At 37.0% G+C, this 10853-nt stretch overlaps 1 protein-coding gene across 1 annotated transcript; it reads left to right on the top strand.

Moving 5' to 3' along the window:
• The first annotated feature begins 6360 nt into the window (after window positions 1-6360).
• fjx1 (four-jointed box kinase 1) lies at window positions 6361-8350 on the top strand. The gene has a single exon (XM_073837390.1). It carries the CDS (start codon window positions 6455-6457, stop codon window positions 7643-7645), a length of 1191 nt encoding a protein of 396 aa, XP_073693491.1. The 5' UTR covers window positions 6361-6454; the 3' UTR covers window positions 7646-8350.
• Window positions 8351-10853: the final 2503 nt, after the last annotated feature.

The raw sequence follows: 10853 nt of genomic DNA, 5'->3' as shown, positions 1-10853 counted from the left end.
CAGTCTGTTGCAGTTTCGCTGCTCAACTGTTGCTGTGACGTAAGATGTTTGATACAGAGCAAGGGGAAGCCTTTAACCCATTCCCCTACCAATGTCATGTTTGTATATTTGTTAGACACAGTTACTAAGTAACTTCTAAATATTACTCTTAATAATGATCTGTCAACAAGCCAAATTGTTGCAGCAGCTTGGAACAAACATTGGACATGTAAAAACTTGTAAATGTAGAGTCTTTAATCATGATAATTTACAGTAGGTTACTACGCACTTGTTTATGCATTGACAATGCACTTTTAGAAGTAAATACAGTAGTCAACATTTGAAGTGGATCAAAACCTTTCATCAAAGTTGTCCTATAACAAAAAAACAATACCCGTTCTTGTCTTAGGACAACTTTGGTAAGCATTTTTGATCCACTTCAAATGTTGACTACTGTATATATAAATATGTAGACAACATTTCACTGCTCAAGCAGATAATAAGATGTGAAGTATTATACAAATGACCGAACTTTCTCTTTTGCTCTCTTTTTGCTCTCTCTCTAACCCCTCCCCCGTCTGTCCATTTGCTTGATCCATTTGGATTAGTTTCTTTACATGTTGACTTTCGGCCTTCTGCTGCAACTTTCACTTTTGATATGAGAACAACATTTGTGTTTTCTTAGGCTGGTGTCACAAAGACAGATGTGAGTTATTTGGTAGAACGGTTCAGCAGGATGAACTAAAGAGGAAAACATTTCCCCGTTTGTTTTGAGTTCCCATAGAAACTGAGTTTCCATGTTCTTAACTGTTCCCAAATACACTCATTCTGTCTGAATGAAGAAAACCCCCTGCTCTTATGACTGTGATGATTAACAAATGTGTCAGACACACAGCACAAACACATTCTAAAACCTGAACAAAATATGACTTTTTAAAATATTTATCCAGCTGGTAAACAACAGCTGATCTCGCTTGTTAATATTTATAATTAGACAAGTAGTCTAAGTGAAACTTCTGTATCTTAATATCTCTGCAAAAAGCTTAAACTGTTTTCCAGTTGATTTTGTATTACTGCCTGTTTCCACTCTCTCTACACCATACAGTATTAATTTTCCATATAAACCCTTTTGGAATTCTTTTCATTCTCTCCAAACAGTAAAATCTGAACCCAAATGCATATACCACTACAGCTTTGCATGTTTATGATTGTGTGCAATGCATATTGAAAACAAATTTTAAGATGTTTATGTCCTCAGAATGTTTAGAAGTTTTACGACCATATTTCACATTGACATATAGCATCAATGAAGCTCCAGGCATATACGCATAATACTAAAAGTATCTACATCCATGTTTGTTTTGTTTTTTTTGAAGGGGTTGTCGGAGATGTTTTACATGCAACTCTGACATTTAATTTGTTTCAGATGTGCAGCTACATACAAACAACATTCCACAGAAAAGACAGAGACTAAAACATCTTTTCAAATAAACATCTCCAACAGAGTGTTTGTCTTGGACAAATACTAATAAATCACGTCAGCAGTTTAAAAAGTCATATAAACGATTGTTTCGATTATCACAAACTTTTTACTTCTGTTTGGGGGGAGTCACAATCCATCACGTCTGAACAATATTGGATTATATCTGTGCACAGCTGTGTAACTTATGATAGCAGGAGACTGTAATCACTTATTGAAAACCTAGACTTGCCTCTGGATGTTTTGAGTTAGAGTCAACTAGCAAGTAAGAAACATTCAAGAACCATTGCTGATGGTGTGTTCTACTTAGCATCTCTTGCTCGAGGGTAGTCTAAGGGGAAAAAGGGCTTCTCTCTGAAATATTCATGGGCATTCTGGACAAAGTTCGCTGAAACGTGCATTTCCAATGAGAAGGAACGTCGAGGGAACAGATACTTTGGTACTTTGCCACTTTGGCAGACACTCTGTTCGGCTTTGCAACATTTGCTCGCTGTATTTTAATGTTGCTCCTTTTTTATACCACCTGCTTCACTATTCTTAGTTGCATTCACAAAGTAAAAGATTAATGGACCATTGAATGCATTTGAATAGAGCAGAATGGAAAGCGAAGTGAAGTGTATGCATAACGTGAGGTTTTGTGTACAAAAAGTGAAGTAATAGTTTTAATATATGACAAATTGATGTATATTGTTTTTTAGAGTAATTGCCAAAATAAACTACAATAAGCCTCATATTATTTGCTATGCTAAATCATAATTAGAATACCTGTCTTAGTGATTAATGTAATTCTGCTGGTTATGTTTGAGCAGGCCCATTGTCTGTGATGAAGCACCTGGAGCAGACAAACAATCTTTTAAATATTTTATTCAGGTTTATTTTTGAGATCTTTCTTCCACAGAATAACCTGCATCAGGGTTCAAAAGTAGACATTAGAAATTAAGAAATTAAGCTGCCCCCAGATTAACCGTCCTCATTCTACTGGACTTGTCTGATTCATTTTAATGTAATGACACAGAGCTTATACAGCAACTTCAGCAAGACAGAACCTGTTCTTAAAGACCAGCTCACCGTCCCTGCATGCACCGATCTCTTTTCAGACAAATTGGCCAGGATGAAAGAACAACACCTGTAACCCAACCTAACAAAGACATGCCTCCTTGTCAACCCTTCCAGCCATAAAACATCACAACATCTCCATAACAGATAGGCTTAATTGGCTTTCTTTGACCTTAACTTCAGCACATTTCAGTGCAGACTTGCTATCTTGAAGGCATAGAATCAAAGCTATAGCTTTTTTTTCTCACAAATCTGCAGTTAGTCTATATTCATTAAATATAAGATCTGGACATTTCATGTATTTCAAAAACTCATTTTTTGCAGAACTTCACACAAGTAACAGTTCTGAGATTTTGATCTGGGGTGGGTTTTCTCATACAATGTTGTAAATCCCTGCTTAAACACCACAGTACGATTCCACGTTGGTTCAACAATATAGGACTGAGTAATAGCTTCTACTAATTCATCAATTTGATATCTCTGAGATGCTGTTGTAACAAACATGGCAGCTGATAACTACTTCATTATTTTTTGTTCTTTGTCATTTTGCTTTATTTGATGTTTGATTCAAGCTGGTTTCCCTTTTATGTCCTACCTGATCTCATGACGAAATTGCACTTGTGGGAACTTCGCAAAATATGTACCAGTAAGTACATATTACTGCAGTTTCCAACAGAAACGAACACTAGAGGCGATAAAACAGCGAGCACTTGTAATCATTTTCGTACACAGTTATATTTTCGTACACAAAAGTTATGGTTATCTTAAGTTGGCTGATAGCTATGAGTTTCAGGAATAGAATTTTGAGAAAAAAACATGTTTAAAGTGAGACGGGTTTTACCTTCACTTCACGGGTTTAATGAGAGCTGTGTGTCAAGTCAGGAGCGCTAATATTGCATCATTACACAAATAGGCGTCTGTTTTCTGTTGTTTATCATTGGTATAGTCTCTGAACTTTTGATCACTCCTTGTATGTTTAGATAGCATGAATAGTGTACCTTGTAGTCTACAGTTAGATTGTTTAATTTAGCAGCTACAGTACTTCAGACCGTGTTGTTCTCTTAAATAAAATCTCTTTTAGCACCACTTAGTGGATATTTCACATTGAATATGTCACGAAATGTACATGGTACACGTTTTCCGCATCTTGTGAAAAAGTTTCTACAGGTATGTTTTTGTCATGAGATCAGGTTGTTCATGTGACACTCCTGGGTTCCCTTACACATTTATGCACACATGGTGCTTACTGCGAAAAATGCTTTCATTTTTTAAGTCCACATGTCTGTTTAAAATCTAGCGTCAGTTCTGGCAGGTCATGTTAGTCAAGATCGCATAAGCTGACTCAGTTGATCTACATCTACCTATAGGGATGTGACACCTATTACAGCACTCATATATATATAAGGTCCTTCAGTATTATCACCAGCTTCGCGCTGCTTAATAGCTAATTTCCCACCTCCAGCTCCGACTCCTCTGCTATGCCAACATCCCATTTTGGAGACCACCAAACTTGCATCTATCACCCAAACCACAACATATCCTAGTCTTCTCAGCAGGTGCAAAGCTCCAAAATCAGTGTGTGCGTATTCATGTGAAGATTGACAGAATGGTGGCAGGGGGAGGATTTAGGCACAACACCTGCAGCTTTTTCATGCTCCTGGCCAGACATTTTGGGAACACTGGCTGACCAGCTGTATGTCTGGCAGTGCATTCAAGTAATAAGTAACAAGTCAAAACAGAATGACAGTAGGATCTGGTCACACATGACAAAACAACTCATAATGTTGTGATATTACCACACCAAACCAATATTCAGCAGATGAATGTTGAAAATGCCATTGGTGAATAAAATGCATTGTTTAAAGGTGAATTTTTTAAATGTGCTGCTGTAGATAAATAAATGTTTTGTTACTGGTCTGCTGTGAGTTGTCTCTCTGCAGTGGCTGTGTTGGATGCATTTTGCAGTGCGGCAGCTGTGACCATCATGTTTATGGTTGGCGCTTGTTGTCCCCTCATTTATTCCCAATCTGTGGTGTGAGAGCTGCAGATCATTGCAGTTTGTTTCATGACTCCAGTAGGGACTGCTTGTTTGGATGTTTAATTTTTCTTACAAAATCATTGTGTTTGGGCTATCTGGTGGATTGCACATTTACCAATCCATATTACTCTGGACTATCCTGATGACTCAATAATGTGTCAGTTGTATGTACATTTTATACTTTATTATTTTATCTGATGACTTTTTAGATTATTTTATATGTTTATGCTTTATTCTAAGTAGTAGTAGTATGATTTTAAATAAGATATTTCACATAAAAGATGTTTACATATAGTCCACAAGAGAAAATAACAATTAAATTTATAAAAATAACCCCGTTCAAAAGTTTACATACACTTGATTCTCAATACTGTGTTGTTACCTGAATAATCCACAGCTTTGATAGTTGTTCATGAGTCTCTATTAAACTTCTGACCTGTTATCACAACTAAACATTTTTGTTGCATAAAGCAAACTTTTAAAGTTAAGTGATTCACTTTACACCATATACCATAGGCTTGCTTTCCAATTCGCATAACCTAGAATTCTGAGTCTCCCACCTGTAAATATGACTTTGCATGGTTGTTCATGTTCTAGCAACTCACAATTATGATATTTCTGGCTCCACCTGCAGAGCACAATTTTTTTTAATTAAATGGCACTGTAATATGGCATCAATATCTTTGTGATGAATAATGAGAATAATTACTGGCAAGATTTTCATAATAATATGTAATATTTCATAGGAATATTGATATATAATTTATTTCCCTATTTACTTGTCGTGTTTCCCAAAATGTGTAACAAACATGCTTTAAGTGTCCTCTATAGTAGACATGTAATCTTTCATAGTCATACTTTGATTTGAAACCCAATAACATTTTCCCGAGAAGCCGATTTATGACAAACAATTGGAAAATTAGTCAGATTTAAATGATATAATCACAAAATATCATCATATTTCTATAAGGGTGTTAAATTTGATCACAAAATTAATGTCAGCCATTTTTAAAGACCAAATCTCTGTATCTCTAAAACGCCCTAAATGAGTTGTGGCTAGAAGGGATACAGCTCTGAAGGGAAACTAAAAATAAAATTAATTTTTCTACCTATTAGATTGTTTTATTAACGTCTACACCTACCCCAACCCTTAACTTAGCCCTTACTATAATACAAAAATAGTATTATTCTTGTACAGTGTGACAAAAATAACGTTAGATAGATGTGCACTTTACAGGATGTCCAGACTTAAAACTGTGACATGTAAAATCTGAGAAATTCCCTGAAAGAAATATCCTCTACAGAGGACAAAACTCCATTGGTGGTTGTCAGGAGAATATGGTGGCACATTTAAGAGAAATAACCCACTTTATATTAAATAAAATATCCTTTTTTCATAGGTTCTGATAGGAACCTTCAGCTCATGTGAACGTACATCCGCTTATTTATTTAAGTGCTGTTCATTTCTCTGTTAGTAAAGTTACTTAGTGCACCTTTAAGTATAACAACCAGCCAACTCATCACGCCATCTGATAGGTCGCCAGAGATCTCGGTCTAACGCGTTTACTTACTATAGAAATAAATAGTTACTGTTGATAGACGTGTTTGTAAATATATCAAATCCGAATAGTTTCCTAAGCATTTCCAGAAAAGTCTAAACATCCTCGCCTAACATTTTCGTCATTCGCATTCCCCCTGAAGAAATATGAGACCACATTTGTTTGTCAAGTCTCATGATCTGATTTTGGTCACGTGATTTGCGTCCATGCGATTGTAGCTGTACTGAAAGCTGAAAGAGTTTGGGAGGAGAGGCAGGAAACATCGCGTAGGAGAGGAGAATTCATAATGATTATATTTCAGCCATAGAAGACCCATGTACGTGGAAAGCGAAATGGACTAAAATGCGTTTTGAAATCATGAACCCCGGCAAGGTGAAATTATGCGCGTCACTTTGTATGTGGCTTGGAATAGTTACCTGGATAGGAAATGTGAAGTTGCATCTCTGGTCCGTATTTGTCCAACAATACACCGAACGAGACATTGCTTTTTCTGTTGCAAACGAGCAGGTAAATATTTCTAAAAGGCATGCTTCAGAAAACGCGGGATTGCGCGATGGGAAAACTTTTAATATTCGCTCCCCGGTCATTTTGGATAACGTGATCGAGCACCGGGTCTTTTGGAGCGCATGGCTGGACGGTTTCTCCACTCGTGTTTTTGGCGTGGAGCATGAGAGGAAGTGGAGAGAGCAGGTTCGGGACGCTCGGGTGGTTGTACTGGAAGCGGGCTGCGGCAGACCCACAAACCGTCTGGCGACCTTCGCCGACGGCACAAGAGCATGTGTGCGATATGGCATAGACGCGGATCAAGTGCTGGGCGAAACGCTCTCGTATTATCTAGCGGAACTGCTTGGGATTTCCAACCTTCCGCCCTTGGCGCTTTCCAAGCTCAATCTGTCCAGTGAGCAGTGGGCAAGTGTGCGGGAAAGCATCGAGGCGTTAGAATGGTCGCCAAATGCCATTGTGTCTCTCACTGAGTTCATCCCAAATGTCACTGGAGTGTTTATCCCATTACATTTGCGGAAACAGCAAGGAGGAGGTCTGCAACTCTCTGCTGAGGCTATATCCAACATGACTGTGACATATCTGGTTGAATTAATGCAGTGGAGTGATCTAATCATATTTGATTATTTAACAGCCAACTTTGACCGAATCGTCAGTCACATTTTCAGTCTCCAGTGGGACGCCCGCGTGATGGAGAGGACCACTAATAACCTTCTTAAAACAATTAATGGACATTTGCTTTTTATTGACAACGAGGCAGGGCTTGTTCACGGATACAGAGTGCTTGACCTCTGGGAGCGATATCACAGACTACTTCTGAGTTGGTCGTGTGTATTTCGGAGAAGTACCGTCCGGCGTATTTCCGAGATGAAGCGCTCGGGGAACAGCGCGAAGCTGCTGTATGAACTGTACCGCGCGAGGGAACCGTTGGCGCGCGAACTGGGCTCTCTGTCTGACGAGCACGCGCTTACATTGCAGAACAGGATTGATGTGGTTTACAAACACATTAAGCAGTGCACAGAAATCATGTAGACATTTGCCAGCTCAGGTGTTTCTATTTGTGGGTGCTACACGTTGGTCTATAAATAAGTTGCTGTCTGTAATGTTGTGTCATTCCAATGTGAACTTACACCTTATTCTTTAACGCATAAATTATGGGCAAGACTTCCGGCTATAGGAAAGTAACAAAGAATAACAACGTGCGGTAAACAGTACCAGTGTGTTCATAATTAAGGTAATACATTAAAATAATATGGTAACATACCAATTTGCAATATCAAGCAGCAATAATAGCTGGACGCAGAAGAGACCAGAAGCCAGACCCATAAAATGTAGAAATGGCCGTGCCTGCTCTTACTGGAAAAATAAGGTGGATAGTGCTTAGTAGAATTAATGAATAACGTGACAGAATAGGGATATTAACAAAAAGCTGATATTGTTTACTCTATGGGTTGAAACATTCCCCCTCTCCTGCTGATGGAAAAAAAAAAGATCTAAGCTATTGTAGGGGTTTCCTAGGCTGCTCTTTTGGCTGGTTTTAAAAGAATTTGGGGCACTTTTTGGGTCAGACTGAGAGACTAACGTTTAAACCAGTTGGGCACCAGTTTGAACAAGCAGCAAGCTGGTTTAAGATGTTTTGTTTTAATGAGGGTCCATTTGTTAAGCATAAAAAAATAACCAATAATGAAGAGTAAATGAGTCTTAAAGTCCAAATAAAATATTAATAATAATGAAATACATATTTTCCCTTCATTTTCTTATTAGCCTATGTGGTATGTTTGCTGGTTTGATATGGTTTTGATGATTAGAGGAAACTGCTAAACATTGTGCTATTTATTATTTATTTGGGTTATTTGGCAAACTGAACACATTAGACTGAACACATGCTGGGTTATTTTGACCCAGCTAATTGGGTTAAATGTTTTTACCCAACATGCTGGGTTGTTTTAAGTAGGGATGCACCGAATATTCTGCCACTGAAAATTTTCAGCCGAAAATGGCCCAAAAGTGCATTTTCGGTTTTCGGCCAAAAGATTTTTATCACCGAAACAACAGGGCCGAAACAGTATGTTGACGCAAACAGAAACCGCAGCCTGCACGTGCTTGTCTGAAGCAACACGTCTGCGGTGTGGACGTATTTCAGTATATCTGAGAAAGACCCACGGATAGCGACTTGAAAAACTTGTAATGCCGAAATTTCAAGAGGGGTTGTCTGCAGTCGTGCATTCAGTGATGAGAGCAGAGATCGACACAGATGTAGCTTTCAGTGAGTGAAAAACAATGGCTTTACGTTGGTGTTACGTCGCAATATTTTAAAGATATGTCTTTTCTATATACTGTATTTTTATAAATATTTATGTTTTAAACCATGGAGGTGAGCCAATGGATACCACACAAGCAACGTGAAAACTGCGCAATATGTTAAAGTGAAAGTAAAAACTGACAGTGCTTTCAGCATCTGATGTGCATTCTCTCAGAGACAACGAGAGACGATTATACTTCATATGCTGATATTAATTTAGTCCCCTAATATTTTGCTTGTGCCCCGAACATGGTGGGAAAAAAAAATAAAAATAAACGTATTTTGTGTAAGGGTTGTTTTGTGAAAGTCTAAAATAAAGCTCTTAATTTTCATTGATGGCTGCAGTGTTATTAGGGGTTAAGAAAGTCTTAATTATGATTTCAGGTGGTCTTAAATGTGGGGACTGAAAGACAAGAATTGCGATGAAACTTCAAAAGGCTATCCATTGAATAAATATGAGCACTGCACATTTCAAAGTCATTTGTTGCGCTGCTTTGTGTACCATTCTGGCAGCGCCTACTGCTGGAAGAGAAACGCATACAGTTGTAAATGTGAACTGATGGATCCACAAGATAATGTGTTATAAAAATTTAAACAGAGGCAGTAAAATGTGTGTAAAATATGTATATGTTATTTAAGTAATATAATACTTGATTGATAGTAATTGTTTAAATTAATATAATTGATTTATTCTTTGAAACTTTAATATTAATTTATGCAATTGCAATGCCTTGATTTTAGTAAGATTAGTACACAGTCATAGCCATAAATGCAATGGTACTATTAATTGGCATAATTCTTTCGGTGTTTCGGTTTACGGTATTCGGCCTTGGCTTCCTCTTTTTCGGTTTCGGCCAAGAAATTTCATTTCGGTGCATCCCTAGTTTTAAGTCAACTATTGTTTAAAAATGATTATATTGCTGGCTTACAATGGGCTGGAAATTAAAAATCACACAGAGTTATAGAGGCAAGAGAAAATATCAGAAGATTAACTTTTATTATTAAGCAAGAACACCCATGGACAAAATATAAGATATTTATTTGGGTGAATACAGCATACTTTACAATATTACTTACATTTAAACTCGTTTAACACACATTTTTTGAGAAAAAAAAGTAAAAGCAGCATTTTAATTTAAGTGTATTCAACCGTTCTCTGTAATCACTTTTCACCAAAACAGTGCTAATTCTTGTGCTCAACCCAGAAGTACCCAGCACCTGGGTAAAAATATTAAAAACAACCCAATGAAATTCAGCAGGCTGAATCCAGCAGTTGGGTTAAAAAAATAACCCAGCATTTTTTAAAGTGTACAGTCTTAAAAAATGCTGGGTTAAATACAACCCAGCACTGGGTGTGAACTATGGACAAATCCAGTGACTGGTTTGTTTTAATCCAGCGTTTGGGTTAGATGTTTAACCCAACCTTCTGGGTAGTTTTATTTAACTCAACTATTGCTTAAAAATACTATGGCTGGCTTAAAATGAACCCAAAGAAGGTTGTAAATTAAAAATCAGACATAATTACTGGAGGCATCAACAATAATCAAAAGGAGAACTTTTATTAATAAGCAATATTAAAAAAAAGTGTATTATTTATTTAAATTAATAAATGTTAATTTATTGAACATATTAATAAATGTTAATTTCCAACATATTTTTGCTTCATTTTAAGCAAGAAATATAGTCATCTTTAAGCAATAGTTGAGTTAAATAAAACTACCCAGACGGTTGGGTTAAACATTTAAACATCGCTGGATTTGATCATATTTCACCCAGCGCTGGGTTGTTTTTAACCCTTCATTTTTAGTGTGTAAACTGTGTAAATGAATGTAAAGTGTCGAGTGCTGTGATTACACCTCCCACACTACCGGGGTTGTAACACAGAAAATGCACTATGTTTAAAATCTACCCGTTAATTTCTTTTAGTAATTTTTCATA

Source organism: Garra rufa, chromosome 3, assembly GCF_049309525.1.
Source record: "Garra rufa chromosome 3, GarRuf1.0, whole genome shotgun sequence".
Classification (NCBI taxonomy): Eukaryota; Metazoa; Chordata; class Actinopteri; order Cypriniformes; family Cyprinidae; genus Garra; species Garra rufa.
Note: the sequence above shows the minus strand (reverse complement) of the source record. Positions and strands in the feature narration are given on the sequence as shown.

Coding starts and splice junctions, on each gene's coding strand:
- fjx1 (XM_073837390.1), top strand. CDS start 6,455: ATGCGTTTTGAAATCATGAACCCCGGCAAGGTGAAATTATGCGCGTCA.